The sequence below is a fragment of the Pavona decussata genome, unplaced genomic scaffold, assembly GCF_977016875.1.
Source record: "Pavona decussata unplaced genomic scaffold, jaPavDecu1.1 SCAFFOLD_96, whole genome shotgun sequence".
NCBI lineage: Eukaryota > Metazoa > Cnidaria > Anthozoa > Scleractinia > Agariciidae > Pavona > Pavona decussata.
Window position 1 is genome coordinate 2,417,211 of NW_028145513.1, and position 18,827 is coordinate 2,436,037.

General features: G+C 36.7%; 1 protein-coding gene across 2 annotated transcripts; it reads left to right on the forward strand.

Annotated features, from left to right (window-relative positions):
- Nucleotides 1-1,820: 1,820 nt before the first annotated feature.
- LOC146472922 (kelch-like protein 12) lies at nucleotides 1,821-16,010 on the forward strand. 2 transcript variants are annotated; one of them, XM_085119136.1, is made up of 7 exons: nucleotides 1,821-2,196; nucleotides 4,642-4,859; nucleotides 7,244-7,393; nucleotides 10,078-10,299; nucleotides 11,191-11,377; nucleotides 12,869-13,126; nucleotides 15,366-16,010. In XM_085119136.1, the coding sequence occupies exons 1-7, from the start codon at nucleotides 1,857-1,859 to the stop codon at nucleotides 15,677-15,679; spliced, it is 1,689 nt and encodes a 562-aa protein (XP_084975262.1). In that variant the 5' UTR covers nucleotides 1,821-1,856; the 3' UTR covers nucleotides 15,680-16,010. The 2 variants fall into 2 exon arrangements, with proteins under 2 accessions (XP_084975262.1, XP_084975263.1); XM_085119137.1 differs by lacking the exon at nucleotides 10,078-10,299.
- The last annotated feature ends 2,817 nt before the right edge of the window (nucleotides 16,011-18,827 follow it).

Below are 18,827 nucleotides of genomic sequence, written 5' to 3' on the forward strand. Positions count from 1 at the left end.
GCAGGGGGGGATTGAGCACCCCCAGAATTTTTGGAAGTTACAAAACAGTTTGCCAAAAAATAAACAATTAAACCAAATTAATGTGCAGCAATCAGTCTTAAACTCTGACGCTGCAAATGCCTTTTCCCAGCCCTTTAAAAATGTGTTTACTACCTTTCAGTTTCCTTCGCTAACAGTTTGTTTTTACATACAACAACAACAACAACAAAGGTACTCCTACTTTGTGAATCGGAGATAAGAACCAAAATGAATCGAAATCAACCAATCTTGCTGTTGAGATAAACTACTTGTTTTCTAAGACATCCGCTCATTTATAGCATACAAACGTCCTTAGACCTCCTTAGTGTATAACAATTTAGTGTTCGCGCGTTGTCGAAAGACACACAAATATGTCCTCTCAAGAACCAGAGAAAAAATTCTCCCACAGTCGGATTCTTACTGCCCGGTTAAAGCCAAATTTTAAAAGAGAAAAAAACATTTGCCGTCGTTTGTTTACGTCCTCTTTCAAACGTGAAATTAGGAAACTTCACATGGTAGTCCACGTAAAAAAAAAACGGCAAAAAAGATGTACCAAAAAGTGTGATGCAGATGCAAAGTTATTGTTTTACTTACTAAATCTACTTTTTTTTCTGTTTTCCTTTTTTAATGTTCTCGTTGCATCTTAAACTCCCTAATCAGTCTGTATTTTGGGGGGTGACGGGGGGGGGGGGGGGGTTAGTTTTGTTTAACCATTTTGCTGAGCCCCCTCGGTTGTTTTAGCCTTGCTACGGGCCTGTTATACTTTTCTGAAGGTTGTCCAGTTGCTTGTTATCGCACGTGAGAAGCCCGTAGAGAAAAATATCACCCCATAAGTCCGTCAGGTAGCATCGTTTAGTCTTTGTACAGGACGACGTTTTTCAATAGTGTTTTTTTTTTTACTTTTCACATGTAATGTCTAACTTTTATTGTTTATTTCTTCTACGGCGACCTCTAGGGGACATGCAACTTATTGAGATGTCGAGATATGTCAAGTCATTGAGCTTTGTTGTCGAGATGTCAAGTTGTCAAGATTTCAAGTTGTCGAGATGTTAAGATTGGTTGTCGAGATGTTAAGTTGTTGGGATGTTTAGATGTCGAGATGTTTAGGGACCGGTCATTATTTATGTAAGGGGGGAGGGGGAATATTTTCATAGATGAAACTTTTTGCCAGGCTCTCCCTCCTCAGGTCTAAGAATGGCAAGTAGCCCCCCTCCCCTCTTAATTTAATATTTCATTGATGATCCCCCCATTTTTTCACTGGAAGATAAATATTTTTTCCAATATATTTTCCTAGGTGGAAAACAATATTTTTTGTTCAGTGTCCGGAGTCCGCCATCTATACAGCCTGAAGCAATACACGTTGCCTCTTACGTTGTCCGTCCCCCCACCCCCTCGCGGCCTATCCCATAAGATATATAGCGTTTTCTTTTATGCCAACGAGTGATTACGTTTTTCATTCAGTATCTTTTTACCCCAAGTCATAGGATCAGTTATTAAAAGACAGTTTAGACGGTGTTTAACAAAACCACGTTCTAAGATATTTTTAATTTTGCCAACAGCCATATCTATCTTGAATAACTGGCCCATACATTTCACCATTAAATATTTCTCTCGATCTCCGTTTAAAGAAACTTATTTCCGATTCGGGATTCCGGATTCCAGATTCTGGTGCCCTTTGATTTTTTTTTTTTTTTGGTACATTTACCCAGGAGGCTTTCCATGTTGTGTTAGGCTCGCAAGGTATTGTGGTAAAGTGTACAGCCGCAACGCGGTCGACCCAGGCTTCCAGCGTAAATTGTTTGTTTTTTCTGTACAGTCATCTACAGTCGAGTAGTATAATGGGCCGTGAAAACCAAACACTAACATGTGGACATTCAGATCACATCCTCAAGTCCATAAACAAGCTGAGGAAGGAAGAAAAGCTATGTGATGTTACTCTAAAAGTAGGAGAAAAGGAATTTTGTGCACACCGTGTGGTGCTGTCTGCCTGTAGTGATTATTTTTGTGCCATGTTTACTGGAGATTTAGACGAGAGTCATCAGTCTGTGGTTGAACTTCAAGGTTTAGACTCTGATACAATGGAATTTCTTTTAGACTTTGTGTACACTGAGTCAATTCAAGTCAGTGTGGAAAATGTACAAGCTCTTCTCCCAGCTGCTTGTTTGTTGCAGTTGGCGGGTATGTATGGTCTTTTATATTACAGTAAACATTTTTGACAATATTCCAAACCTGTGCTAGTATTCCTTAGAAAAAACTTGTCTGTGCGCTGTTTTTGTAGAAACCCTAGTAAATTATAAATTTCTGTATAAGCTAGCAAATGTAGAATCTGAAGAAAACAGTTGTAACTTTTAAATGTTTTTGTTTTGGTAGGCAAGCACAAGCCCTGAAACAAAACTGACAGTGTGTTCTTTGACTGAATTTCTAGCCCTCATATTAATGTAGACATTCCAACAAACTGGACCCTGCTGTTTTTCAAAGGGCAGATAACATTATCCAGTAGATAAATTGTTATCCAGGTAATAAAGTGTGCTCCAACTAATACATTTTATCTGCTGGATAGTGGCTTATCCGCTGGATAAAGTTAACCACTCCTTTAACAACTGGGGCCTGGACTGTATCATCCAGGAGATAAAGGGCTAGCAAAGTGTGTCAGACTTTTCCAATATTCCCATTGGTTCCTAAGAAAGACCATTGCAAAGTATGAGTCTATTCAATGAGTCTAACGCACTGGGATACCATGAGAAAGCCTGATCTATAGTTTGGTGCATTATTGTGTGATGAACATTTTGGTCAAATTGCATTGAAATTTGATCAATCTAGAGTTAAAGTTAATTGGAGAACTGATAAACTGATGTTAATGAACCTTCAGATAAGGCCAAACAGTGTACATTGACGCATTGCAGGACTATCAAAGCACAACCCTTTTCTATGGGCAGTACTAAATCACGGAATCCGGAATTGGAAACTACAAACGGCAAACTAAACATTTACTGCTTGCGAAAAAGTTGAAATTTAGTTGGAATGAAGCAAGTAATGTACTTGTTAAATGCAAATTCTAGATTTTGTGATACCTAACACCAGAGAAAAAATGTTGTTAAGTCATTTTTTCCCGCCAATGAAAAATGAGTGTTCCCACGGTTTAAAAATATAAAAATGGTCACCCACGAAGTATAGAAAATTAATTTGATAGTCTATAAATTATTGGTCTCTTTGTTTTGCTTTGAAACTGTATTAAGATTTCTGGAGACCACAAATATCACCTACAGTAAATTTTGTTCACATGGTTTCATTTTGCATGGCCAGCAAATTCTCTGTTTTCTGTTTGCAGCTTGATTAATAATGCAGCAAAACAGCCGCAATGACAAACATCTTACGGCAACATGACAAACTCAGCAGTTTGACAATTATTCAGTATTTGTGGGTAAATCATAATGATAGAATAAATAAATAAATTTAGACCTGGAATAAAATCAGTAAATCCACCAAATGATTTTCATCAGACTTCGCTCCCCTAGTGCACTTCGGTTCCTATTTGCTGACTTACCTGAAACTTTCCCTCACTCTACCTGTAGTTTTACTCTGCTACCTTCCGAAAAATTTAACAGCCTTTTTTTAAAACAAGTTAAAACTGGGTATCCGGAAAAATTATGGATGAAACAAAAGAGGAAGAAAGTATACACTCAGGTGCTTCTAAATTGGAGAGTCTTCCATCTGTGCAGTCTGAAGCTATTCACATTGTCTCTCACCTGTACCTTGTCTCTCTCTGTCCCATAAGACATTGCTTCCTTTATAAATAGCATTGTTTTCTTATTCCATCTTTATTCCATCTTTTTTACCCCAAGTCACATATTTCACCATTGAATATTTCTCTCTCCGTATAAGGTATTGTAGTTTTCGATTCCAGATTCCGTATTCCGGCTTTTAGTGCTGCCCCTTTTCTACTGTCACACAAATTATATCCAAACATTACATTGAAGAGCCCGTGTTATAAAAGAAACCGAAGACATCTTGTTCAAAGTACAAGTAGAACTGTGAAGGAACAACGACTACCTGATTACCAAATTTTCGGCTTTAAAAAAAACTTAGAAACACCCGTGCACTTGTCTTGGAAGGTTTATTGACGGAAGCCAAAATGCAGTTTGGCGTTCAGAAATGTAAAGTGCAAGTTTGCAGAATTATGAAAATCGCAGTAACTAAAGCAAGATGCTTATCGAAAAATTTGCGTTAATTTAATGCATATAAACGTAGCTTTTGAAAAATTTGCGTTAATTAATTGTAATGTAATTTTCGCATTGTCAACGTACATCATTAATTTCCTACATTAATAAGGTAGATAATCTATGAAACTTAATATCATTTGATAATAATCCGTTGATGACCTATTGTGAGGAACACAAAAAAAACCCACACTTTGACTTTGTTAATACTGAGTAACAAGACACTTCATTAACTTTTGGGTTTTAGTGCGGCATAATTAACTTCCATGATTCTTGGCAGGCATTTTCAATTGAGGAAACTGGGAATTGGCCTGGAAAAAGCAATTTCTTATGAGTAGTTGTTTTCAAATCAATTTCATTCTCAATTTCATTTTGAGAACTTTTGAAATCATTTTTTCATCTTTAGGTGTTCAAAATGCATGTTGTGAGTTTTTGGAACAGCAGCTAGATCCATCGAATTGTTTAGGGATCAGATCATTTGCTGAGACCCATGGATGTGAAGAGTTAAGAAATGCTGCTGAAAAATATATCCTGAAACACTTTGTTGACCTGGTGGATAGTGAAGAATTCCTGCAACTGACCAGTGAGGATGTTGAGTCTCTGATAAAGTGTGACAATTTAACTGTAAGTGGGAACACATACATTATTTTGGTTCTAAACTATATCATTGACTTATAAATGTTTTACCAATAGTGGTTCCAGGACTTTATTTGTGGTGGGGACACAGAGTAGAAGGAGGTTGGGGCCCTGAGTGAATTTAAAATGTTCAAACTTTACGCATATTTTAAGCCCTGATCCAGTCCTTGTAAAAGTATTTTCTTTGACAAAAAGCCACTGCACACAATGTAATTTCTGGGATTTCTAGAACACCTTTTTCTTATTAATTTGTACATTGCTTTCAACTTGCATGACATTATAAATAACACTTTACATTAATTAAGTCAATGTTATGATAAAACCTGCAGTATTAAAGCATTTCAGAAATTTTTGCTTGAAGTTGCCTAAAATATGAAGACTCCTTAATGAGTCATTTTCAGAATTACTAAGAAGCCCACACAGTCTGCAGATTGCTGTGTTATGGTAACATCTACACTTAAGTATTATTACTCAGGCCCCAAATGTTCAAAGAGCGGATAACTTTATCCAGTGGATAAGTAGCTATCCAACAGAGCAAATGTACTCCAAGCAATGCTTTTGGCAAGTTTTCCACACAATCCCATATTTCTTAAATTTGACATATGCTTCTATTCTATTCACAAATTATAGGACTATCGTGAAAATCTTGCACACATTTTATCGGCCGGATAGCGAACTATCCAGCGGATAAAAGGTGATCAGAAGGTGATCACAGTGAGGGCACATTAAATTTCAGTTTTCAATTTGTTGATGTTTCTGGGGAAAAAATTTACAGGATGAAAGGCACTAAAGATGCTTCTACGTTTGGGGTAACATTTTCGAGGGCAAGACCCATGTATAAAATTTTTTTAGGTTGTAATAGATAAAATAATGTTGTTCATTTTTGTGGAAATGTTATTAAAAATGAAAACAACCAAAAATTATTACAAAAAAGCTCGCACAAAATTTTCTTTATTTAACAGCCCTCAATTACCATCTGAAGTCACTGCGGATAACAAAAAATTTTCCGTCTTGGTCAACCTTGGACTTGTTCAATGAAGTCAATAAAGCACTGAATTCCCATCTGAAGCAACTTGTCTCTGAGGAAAAAATAGCTGGCACAGTTTCTAAAAATCTGTTAACTAGTGAAACTATCAAGAAATTGTATGAGAAAGACAAGAAAGCTGATGCTCATGTTCATGGGGTTAATTTATCTCCACCTACATGTATTTTGGTAAGCAGTGCAGAGAAAACCAACATTTACTGAAGAAGTCAATGCTTTGTCTCATTGAAACAGTGGAATGATGGAGAAGAATTCTTTGAATTAAACAAGAATGATTTTCTGCTTGACACATGTGCAGTTCATTCGACCCAGACTATGCATCTCTGTTCATTAATGCATGACTATTTGAGAATTGACATTTTTCGGTCAGTTGTTTGGTTTTTTGTGATAATCAGCTGAGTAATGTACTAAAGCAATTATTTGCCTCAAGCTTGGTAAATATTGTTGAATATTGACTAATAGGTGAATAATAATATTATTGTTAAATAATGCATGCTACTTTTTTACTTTTTATTCAGTAATAGGGTATTTATTCCATTAACCACCCACCTCAAGTAAGTGCCTACCCTGAAAACCCAAAAAGTTATTATACTAGTGCCCACCCTTGAATGAGCACCCACCCCACCCCCTCTCAACAAAAGATATTTCTGAACTAGCCCAGCGTGAAGTAAGAGTCCAAGCATCTGTCTGCTGATCATGGATATATTTTACCTGCCATTCAATATCCATCATCTTGTTGTGCCTTAGAACAGTTTTTGCTATAGTTCTCATTTCCATACATGACCCTCCATCTCCATCATTACAATACATCTAATACCCTAGCTGCTACAAGTCTTTGTTTCATTACATGGTTAAATTTTTGCCAACATGTCACCCCTTCACAATTTATTTAATAAATATGTAGATTGTTGAGAGAAGTAACCTAAATGACCTTGGGTGCTTACCATTTACATGGAAAACCAGTTGAAAAATCAGATGGTATGGATCAATTTTCCATTTGGAGTACTTACATTTTGCATGCTATCCATCTTATGTTAAGACAAGCTAAATCATTTTGTATTTATGCCGAAAAATTCCATCCGGGTGGTTGGCGTAAAATGGTAAGCGCCCCTTATGTCCTCAGGACATTTTTGGTTACAATCTCTCAGCTTTCACAGGGGTAAAAATATTTGCAACAATTTTCTTTCAAACGGAGTGACACGCATTAGAGGATAGCAGGGCATTGAAAGAAAATCTTTATCTTATATCAGGTAATTAAATGTGATGCCATATACTTTGCATTTCAAACACCTTTACTGTTTATTAAGTAGTTTTGGATTATGAATCACAGGTGCCATCCGAAGAAGCAGTTTTTGAGGCTGTTATTTCTTGGATAAAGCTAGATGAAAAGAAGAGGAAGGATTCTTTACCCAAAATGCTTCAATATGTTCGCCTACCACTGCTAACACCACGATATTTAACAGACACAGTTGACAATGAGGTAGGTACATGGTGAAAAGATATTTAGAGCTGGAGTTTGCAATTGAGTGCTGAGTTTGCATTAGCTTTGGTTTGCATTACTATACAACCCATGCTTGAAACTTACACCCAACTTCTAACCAGTTAATAGTCAAACATACATCGATTATCACTTTCTTGAATGTGTTTGCTTTTGTTGTGATTGACTAGAATTGGGATTATCCTTAGCCTGGTTTTGTTTGTACATCATTAAATCGAAAACTGTTCTATGATTGATCAATCAGTTGGTACAATCTATAGACAGCTAACACATTAAGCACATGAACCTTAACTTGCCTTTTTTATCATGTTTTCCAGTTATTTTTTATTGGGCCTGGAAATGCTCTTATGCCATAGATGAATTTATCTATGTTGCTCCAGAACTATGCATTGTATAATTTACAAAGTGCACCTCGACAAACAATTTAAATTCATGATATTTTTAGTGCAATTAAATTTGGCAGACGATTCATTATTAAAATGTTGCCCATTCACTTTTCTAGGCTAACTTGCTTAATACAGACACCCTGTTCAAGCAGGCACTTTTTCTAGACCCAATAGTATCTCAAGTAACAATAAACATGGACAAGGGGCTTAGTTTTTAGAGAAACTGTCAGTGGTGCTGCATCTGTTGGGGAGTGGACACTAATGTTTTATTTTATCAAAACAGTTGATAAGGTAATATGGCCACCATAAAGAGACTGAGATTCGAGTGCTGACATTTTCAAGTGTTAGCCCTTTGTCAGAGCAAATCAAGGAATTGTGGAGAACACTATTGGAGGGAGAAAGGAGCCGTGAAAAACCAGAATAAATAAGTCGAATGGAAAGCATTCATTTATTCCGTGGGGTTTAAGAGTGCTGATTTGGAAGATTCATTTTTGTTCTAAACTTTAGCGGCAATTCAAAACCCAAGAACTGTTAATAGTTACAAACATTACAAATGTGTCATCATTTGAGAACCACAATGCTGTAGTTACCATTCCAGAAAATCTTCCACTTTCTGACTCAGAAAATTGTTCTTAGCAAAGCTTTTAATTTTTTTTTCCAATAGCCAAACAAACAGACAAATTTTCAGTCAAACATGACAGCGAAAAATTCCTTTTTTGCATTCATCTTAAAGCTTTTTCTGTGGCAAAGACTTCTAATAAACCGGCAGAGAGTGTGTTTTTGAAGCACTCAAGATTCGCCAATCCAAATGGACTCCCCAGGAAGGTCAATTCACATTAATTTTTTAACTCGTGAATACGCGTAGCGCAATGAACGAGTTATAGCAATAGCTGACTGTTGACTTGGTTGGTTGGTTGGTTGGTTGGTTTTGTCGTTAACTTTCGGGCGTGCGCAGTGAATGAGTTTTAAATTCAATTAGTGGAAAAAACGCGAACATTTATTGTTCACGGCGCATCAGGAAATTCTTATTCAATATGTAGAGAATAATTTGACGATCATTTAGTGCAAGAATGGAGATTTTTCGTTCAATCTGAGCAAAGTTACAAGTTTTTTCAGTTTTTGAGAAAGTCCTGGGGTCGTAAACTCAATTAGTGAAAAAAAAAACGTGAACATTTTTTTTCACGACGCGTCAGAATTCTCTCATTCATTCTGTAGAGAATAATTTGACAATCATTTTAGTGTAAGAATGGAGATTTTTCATTGAATGTGAGCAAAGTTATAGGTTTTTTTCGTTTTTTCTACAATGTGGGGTTTCTTTTAAGAATTAAAAAGAATTTAATTTAGAAATAATTTAATTAAAAAATAATTTAATTTGTCCGTTTTCACGCGAAAGCGGAACGTGCCAAGTCATGCATCATTGACGTCGTAAACAAAATTATGCCAATTTCTGGTGAAATGAACACTTAAAGATCTTGTCAGCTTTCATAGAGGTTTCAAAGAGAAAAAATGTTTCATTTTCGAAATTTACAACTGGTAATTTATGGGAAAGCAAAAGGACGCGGTCGATAAATAATTCTTATTTAGCAAGAGCTTGTCATAGTTCATTATTTTTACTTGAGGATTGCGTGGACTGAACTCCAAAGAAAAAATTTCACGCATTTATGTCGGGCATGAAATGTAATGCGATACTTTGTTGAACAGATTTCCCTTTGTGAGATCGACTTGAAAAAGGCAAATCTACCTGGAAGTTAAAAAAAGTATGCCCTACAGTATTATAAATTTTGTAATTTTAAAGTGATGGTTAGAATCCACTAGCCCGATCGCAAAATCCAGTAGCCCCGGACTATCGGACACGAATTTACATGACGTAGCTGCACATGGCGTGCTTCTATGAACTTTGAATAAAAAAAACACGTGATTTTTTTTTCATCGGCGCATCAGAATAATCTTATTCAATCTGTAGAGAATAGTTTGACACTCATTTTTATGGTACAAGAATGGTTATTTTTCGTTACATAATCGGGCAAAGATATAATTTCTTTTCACTTTCAAGGAAGTTTCCGTAGCCGTCTAAATTTCAATTACTGATGTGTCATCTGCATTCATGAGTTGGCTCACAGGAGCCTTTGATTAGATTTTTTATTTAAAGGTGTCGCCACGATGTTCCATATCAACTCTCTTCAGTTGATAAACCAAACACTCAAATAACATGGTTTGTCAACAACCAGCTGACTGACGCTATGACACTTAAATATCCAATGTTTATTTCTTATCTTGTAGCAATTAATCAGACAAAGCCTTGACTGTAGAGACCTTGTTGATGAGGCAAAAAAGTATCACTTGAGGCCTGAATGTCGTTGTTTAATGCAGAACTGTAGAACCAAGTCTCGTATTGGCCTATCAGAGGTGATGTATGTATTGGGAGGTTTTGGAAATTTGCAGTCTCCTGTTGATGTTGTGGAGAAATATGATCCAGCAACAAATCAGTGGTGTGTTGTACAGGTAAACTAAAAACAGCCAAAAAATTGTCAAAATAAAATTTTGTTAATGCTGTTGGAAAGTTATTAAACTGCTCAATGCATGATTTGAATTTCTCAGTGGGATTTATTCCATAGACTCAACAATTATATGTGGTTACATTATTTCATGATTCAAGGCTGATTCAGGGCTCGTACAAAAACACCTAGCGTTGCCATCAACAAGACGACTGACATGTGTAACTTTTCTGTCATTCATTTATCACACTAACACCTTTAGTAGACTGCCCTCACCACATATGGTTTCAAGATTTTAATCAATAACAGAAACTCGTTTCATACACTCCATGTTGGAGGTCATGCTCATCCTTAAAAAATCTTCTCTTTATTCCACCTTTTAATTTAAAAATGTGTAGCACAAGATCTTTGTCTGTGACTGCCCACAAACTACCACTAGAAATTACAAACAGCCCCTTTCATGTCTTAAATTTTTAAAAATAATCTCAGACCTCTCCTTTTTAAACAAGGGTTCCTATAACTTCTTCTTGTATGCCTTATGATGCAAAGATATATTGATAATGGGGAGAGGAGATGGGATTGGTTGGACATTATCCTTTTTCGTGGTCAAATTTTGGGAGTCAAAACTGTCTCTAAGTATTACACTTCATCATGTAATATTTCTTAAACAAGATCTGTGTTACTTCAAGGAAAGCTTGTGCAAGAGCTTTCTGGAGCAATGATACACAAGCTCTTTGAGAAAATGTGACATTGCTTTCAACACTGTCTAAAATTTTGGAAACCATAATGTCTAGTAGTTACTTAATTGATAATTATTTATTTGTTCCACCGCAGTAAGCTTCAGACATTCTTTGTGTGATCATAAACAGTGTCTTAAGCAAGGTTGTCTTTTTTACAGCCAATGAAGAGAAAGCGGCGATACCTTAGTGCAGTAGCTGTAAACAACAGACTGTATGCCATTGGAGGCTATGATGCTTCCAGTCGTCTTAATACTGTAGAGTGTTTTGATTCCTCAACATCGCAGTGGACAGTCATGACTCCTATGTTACAAAGGCGTGGCTTGGCTGGGGCAACTACCTTAGCAGGTGAAAATTGCCTTTATTACAACAGTGTGATCTGAGCTAATAAACAGTCAATGGAACTTCCCTTACCTCCAAACAGAAGTTTATAAGTAAACATTATTTCTGGCACTTTGTGATAAATAGAGCCTATTTAATTAACAGCACACACACAGTTGCATGTCAAATTTACAAACAACAAATCAACATTCTTTTATTTATTTTGATTTAATTTACCGTTAAGCTGAATTCCGTCTTCTATGTCAAATGAATGTCAGTGTTCACATGTAACTTTCTGACGAACCTGATTAATGACTCTAAACAAGACCATAAGTTGGGGCAGTTTGGTGAGAAGCTTTTATTGTTGATGTTTAACAAGTGATTAGGAGTGAAATGTGTAGTGTTACGTGTATGTTGTAAAGCGTTCCCAGACATGTAGTGGACATTAATGGCCTTGTAAAGAGAAAGTCAAAATGATAAAACCCATTTGTCTAGCTTTATGAGACTTAAAACAGTGGCTTTGTAGGAAAACCGCTGAAATTAATTTTAATTTAATTTAAATTTTTTAAAAAAATTACCTCGCAGCCTAAAGGCTGAATTACATAATTATTTACAAACGCAAATATTAAAAATTAAACCTAATTACAGCAATATGATACAAAGGATCAAAATAAATATGTCGTATCAAAGAGACCACAGCACAGGTAAAGTTTAGCTAAATTTCTAGTTAAATTTCCTCAACATAGCAAATATAAACGTATTCTTAGTTCTATTAGTACGAAGCCATGGCATATTAAAATGGTGCTGTTTTCTAAGGTTATAACTTGAATCATCATGCAATGGTGGAAGGATTCCCCTAAGCTTGTGGCTTAGGTCGTCTCGTCCTTGTTGAAAAGCTTTTGGCACAAAAACTCGTAATGATCTAACATAGGTCTTATGCATGCCCAACTGCTGTGTAACTTTGCGCCCCCCTGAAGTTATTATACTGATTATAGACAAGGCCCTTTTCTCAAGGAGTAGCAGCTTGTTCTTTAAGTATTGTGGAAGGGCATTGTAGAATTACGGTTAGAGTTTTTCTCCTTTATTAATGTTCAAGAATAAAGTGGACCTCTGATACTGTCAGCTGGACCTAATGATGATGACGCAACACATTTTTTGGTAACCAAATAAATGATAAAACTTTTATCCGCACTGCAACTCACTAAATCATATCTTGCATCATACACCAAATGTAGCTCAACACGAAGATTTCTATGGCTATTTAACATGCTTTAGAACAGTTTTTACCTGAGTATCCTGAAGCCAAAGCAAAAGTAACTACACTCACTAGAGATGCAAACAACCCAATAAACAAATAAGATCTGAATTGCAAAGTAAATAAGCCTCTACACAAAAACGTATGGAAGCATAGTTCTATTTGTTATTAATTAGGAAATTAGGGTGCATGTTTTTCTCAGAGGGTGTAAAATAAACTGAGCCAACACAAACACTCAGTAGACTGCTGCATTTAAATTGCAGGGAAAATTTATGTAGCTGGTGGATTTGATGGTACAACAAGGCACACCAGTGTTGAGTGCTATGACCCAACAATTGACAGATGGACGCTTGTCGGTGAAATGCAAGCACCAAGAGAAGGTGCAGGGCTTACTAACCTTGATGGTATACTTTACTGTGTTGGTGGTTATGATGGAAACCATGTTCTAAATAGCATTGAACGGTATGACCCCAGGATTGGACAGTGGACTGGCTTGGCTCCCATGATCAGCAGGAGATCAGGTACGTTCTATAACTATCAACAGACAAAATCGTTCATGAAAATGTATACATCAAAGGTTTCTACTAGCATCAAAGGACAAATTGTTGTTACAAGTTAAGCTATACCCTGTGGGACGTTAAAGAACCCAGACACTAATCGCAAAGAGTAGGGCATGGAGTTCCTGGTGTGCTGGTCTGGTCTTTGTGCTGTTTCATGATTTCATGGGTTGGCTGGGTAGGATGAGGTCACTAATCGACATACGCTGATGTAAACCGCATTTGAACATATATTTATATATGAATAGAAAATGCAGTATATAAATGCATTACCATCTATACCATATCAAACGACGGTATTTAAAATAATAATATTTTATTGTTATAGTGAAGGTTGATCAAGCATTCCTACCAAGAGTAAAATTTGACTTATTTTTGATTATGTTGAATGCAAACTTTAAGCTGAAATTCAATCCAGTAGTCGAGTGTTCAGTGCATGGCTTCATGTGTCAGGCATGGAGAATTGGGCAGTTTTCCTAATTTATATAACTAATCTTTCAACGGGAACCCTTGTTTTTTAATTTTCTTGCATTTTCTCTATGTAACCAGCTCTTTTAAATCCTTGCAAAGCTCTGAACATCTCCTTCGTGTTTTTATATTCTGATCTGTTTGAGAAAAGATAAAAAGCAAAGAAAAATGAGGAGAAAAATAACAAAATGTGGATTCTCTCCATTTGTGCGGGGTTATTGTATTTGGACATTGAGAGTTGCTTTGTACTGTTTTGACATGATTTAGTGAATTTAACTAGCCATTGCTCCTGAGTTGCTACTTTTTTCAGAGGTGAACTTCAAATATCTTTTATACTTGTTTCATGATTGGAATGGCATCTGACCTGGGCGAAGAAACGACCGGGTTACACTTGAGATTGTACAAAACATCATACAAGTTGATGACCTCCTTCAAAAAGATCAGGCAGGCAAAATTCCTATCGTTTAAAAACTTTTATAACATTGAAGCCAAAAATCCCTTTCACTTTCTTCTCCGGTTTCATAAACACTGTACCAATCTCTTGGAAATTTGCAATTAAAAAGTCTCCTTGGCAATTTTCAGAAAGTGAGAAAACAAAAGAAAATATTTCCACAAAAAAATGTGCACAGTGTTCTGTTGAAGGAAATTTTGGTACCAAGATAAGATCTTAAGATATGGGTTTTTTCACGAAACCATTCATTAACTGTACGAATTACCTCTTCAGATCAAAAACGACGTTGTAATAACAATGTTCAAAATAATATAAGATTATACACAGCACTCTTGCAATCAAAGTAAATCTGTTTAGAACCAAAATTTGTGACAGCAATGTATGCCTTCAATGCTTAACTGATATAAACTCCTTAGATCACATGTTCTTACGCTGCTCCTCTGCTATAGCCTTTTGGGAGACTTTCCAATGCTGGTCAGTGGGCCAACAAAATGGAACAATCCCTTACATTATCAAATAGCATGAATCTATATGGGGTTTTTGACAATATGGAACACAGATATTCATTAAACTATGCATTTCTAATCACAAAATTCTCAGTATACTGCAGGTGCTTTAACACCACATAAAACCCTCTTTTGGCAGTTTTCCCACACTTCTGCGCGAAAAACTGGACTTTCAAAAAGAAATAGCTATTGAAAATAATACTGTTACTGTCGTCAAAAATACCTTTCAATATTTTCTTCAATATGCATTTGTGACGTGTTTTTCTGTTCTTTTGTTGGTTGCTTTACTCCAGTCAAATTTCTTTTATTGAGTATGCGACACTGGAGCGGCACCTGATTCATGCACCGCTTCTCTCATGTGCGGAAGCAAATGCGTAAATACTCATTTTTTTACGGTGTTTGTGATTGGCTCAAATCCCCAGAGTGTGAAAGTCATGCCTGAAGTTTTAACCGTGAAATAAAGGCCAGACAAGACTATCGTTGATCCTCGCCAATCTCCTCTTTTGGCTTTCAATACATTAGGCTTTGTGGTTCATTTGGAGGGAATTGCTTTGGCATAAATCTGTTTTACCTGTTGTTTTCATCCTGACACAAGATTTAAAATTTAGAGCTCCCAAGTCGCTCAAGAGTCGAACTTCCAGCCACAGTCTCATTTACATTATCCTGTGGTAAAGTTAACTGTTTTGTAAAAAAAAAAAAAAAAATGCAAGTGTGGCCTGAGTTAGTGCCCTAGATGTACCGCATGTTTCATGTATGTGGTGTTATTGTTTCCACTTAGGAGCTGGTATAGTGGTTCTAGATGGCCAAGTCTTTGCTGTTGGAGGTTATGACGGTACCCAACACTTGTCATCTGTGGAATGCTACAGTGTATGTAACAACCAATGGATGAGCATTGCAGCAATGCAGTCAAACCGGTGTTATGTGGGCACCGCAGTGATGTGCGGCAAACTGTTTGCAGTGGGTGGTTATGATGGTTTATCGCTGTTGAACTCATTTGAGAAATACGATCCATTGTTACAAGAGTGGACTTTGATCAGCTCCATGGCAACGAGTCGTTGCGACATGGGAGTGGCTGTACTTGTGGGAGAGTGAAATGAAGTTTTGGACTATCTACCAGAGAGAAAAAAAGGGCGTCCTGTTAACGTTGGTGATAATTGTTGAAAAAATATAACACAGTAGACATGTTCAAGGGTGCAGTTACACCTGTGAATTAATTCAACCATGGCTTTGAGAAGATTTGGTAGTAAGAAACTAAATATTTCTTTAGATAGGTTTTTCATACATTTACGTTGAACGATTAAGAAAGCTCCGTTCACAAGGTGACATTTGAATTACTTTTGATGTATATTTTTTTCTTGTACATGTAAATGATTGTGATACCATGTTTGAATAAAGATGATGATTTGATTGGTATAAAAAATAACTATTTGCACTGAAATAATGTTCTAATTGACCAATTCCTCGTATTCCTGACTGAGATTTCGCTCCACTTGGGCCGATAATTTCCCTTCAAAATTTGACTCGTAATTCCATTGAATCGCTCGCAAGCGTGTTGCTCGTCTCGAAGCAAAAATTTTACGTGTTCGCTTCATAGGCGTTAACAAAGGAAAAAAAATTCATTTAGGAAAGCTTATTGTCTATTTTTCCTTATATTATCAAAGATGAAGCGCAGTAACTTTGTCATCTTGCCTCGGAGCAGAGGGGTTCTCTTATAGGAACAGGTCTGGCACATCTTATTCAAGGAGAATTTATTGCATACATTTTCCTAGTTACAATACGAGCAGTGCTAGGTTGTCATTAAAATGTTCCTCGTACGTTCTACAGCGTAGTACTGTATCCAACATGGAGATCAGATCACTTATGTGTCAAGTGGTCGCTTACAAGAGGTTAAAAACAATGAATATTATAATGCCGTCACCTCAAAAAGCAGTCGCGGTCACTTATGAGAGGTGGTCGCACATGGAGGTTGGACTGTATTTTAGACCATAGGAGTGTTTTCTGTTGTTGTTGTTGTTGTTTTTTTTTTTTGTACCCCGTAAGTTATGCATTTTACTGTACATGGGGATGTGAATCACTGAAATGCACGCGGGAGTCAATGCGTTGATTTAAATTTTCGGAACTGTGCAGAGTTTATAATTATAACTAATCACCAATATTTGTTAGCCACAAGTATAGGCTATACATAGCCTCTTGCTATAGAAAAATCATACATTAAGGTCTTAGAAAGGTCAAAGATACACATTTCTATATATGCAGGGCTGTTCAAGTTAAGGCGGGGCTTTACCTGAAAAAAGCACACTTTTTGTATCACCTATAGCAGTGACAGTTTTAATCTAAACCATAGCAAACTATATATCAACGGAAAGCTTATAAGCCAAAGATTCTAACAACGACTGTTTTTGTGCAGTGTCAGCAAGAGTAACTTGACACCAGGCTGTCAAAGATACAACCCACAGTGCAAAACCCATGGCTACTTGAGAAAAGGTTTCTCTTTGCAAACCGGCTTAACAGAAAAAATGAACTTTTTACGTTATTTCAAAGAATAAGACGTAATTGTTGATATGAATGAAGGATTTTGCAAAATTGTAAAATCACTTGTCAAAGGAACCATCTCAAGTTACGCGTTGAAAACCTAGGTGAATATTTATTGGTCATTTTTTCCCCAGCAAGCCTTTGGCAAATTCCTTCATTCATATTATTTATAATAACTAAACAAGACGCTGTGGGAGCGTTTACTTGGGCGCCGTTGTATTAGGAGTATCTGAGCATGCACGTTAGTTCAGTCTTTGGTGACAGGTGAACGATAAAAGATTCGCTGAGAGTCTAAGGCATCATATTTGCGATAAACGTGATGTAGTTCGACCGAAAATGTCACGCAAACAAAATAAAACATTACTCTCTTTAATACTAAACACGTCGGATTTTGTAACCATGAGGTGCATCTAAGATAGTGATGGATTTTGGCGACAAAGGAGTATTTGCGGTTCCAGTGGTAATGATGAACTTTGGCGACAGAGGGGTATTTGTGCGAATACCTTTCCACCCTGATACCCTTTTTTTCTGGGCTTTCTATGAGAGACGTTCCAGCTTTTTCACTGGTAACAGCGCACGATCGCAAAATGTCACGCAGAACGTGCAAAGTGACACGCGTGCGAAAAGACATGCGTTCTATATGGGACGCGTGCGGATAAGACAAACCTCACAGAACATCCGATTTACAGAAAGTTAACTCAACGAACCTATTTCATGATCACTGGAATAGGACAGAACTTTAATGACAAAATCAAAGCGCTCTTTGAGTGACCAAAGAATGAACTATTTCAAATTATGTCTACAGTTATTTGTTTATTAAACACGCAAAAAAGAAAATAAACTTCACTCGCACTGGAGGTCGAAGTGTACGTTCATTCTTTTAGTGGTTTTGCGTGATTGCCAATGGACAAAATATCATGACACAAAAGAGAGTGTTTCCAGGATTTAAAAGGGCTTTAAATGAAAGAAGCTGGGTTTATAAAGTGGAAAGATACTGCAGCTCCCGTGGCGATTGAATAACAAGCAGAAACCGTCCAGTTTTCCTTCCAAGAACCGCCGAAAATATTTTCTTTCTGAATGCCGCGTCGCCGGATGAAACTTGATACACGTGAACGATTTTGGTTGCCTAACACGTGATCGATTTCTTCCCGGTGTTTTCAGCGTGGCAATTCCTTTCTACATCCAAACGACGGCTTCTTTCAACTTTTTGTAACATCGGAAGGGGCTTTCAGTTTTGCTAAAGCCCGGGTGCTAAAGTTGCTATTTTGGCTTTATCCAACGTAAAAGTAAAAATGCGTTTAGCGTTGCGGTACTCAGTTGTTGTTGGTATGAATATGCAACTTTTCGGCGTTTACGTTTGTACCAATGAATCGATCTTATCGCTAACACTCGACTCCGAGGGAAAGATTTTTTTTCAGATTCTTCGTTTAGCTTGTCAATATGGCGTGCCCGTGCGTTCACCTTTTTCCCTGTTTTCCCGTGAGGATCACATTTTGGTTTTATCCAAGTGAACGTAAATAAAGAAATTAATTCATCAAGCGTTGATTGTCACTGTGCATTAGCAAACTTTCAGTGTTTACATTTGTTCTGGTGAACAGATCTTATCGCTCACACTGGACCCCGAATGAAATTTATTTTCGAAGCTTTAGTTTTAGTTTCCTACTTTACCCTAAGCCTTTCACCCACGGAATGGTCTTAAATCCTTAAA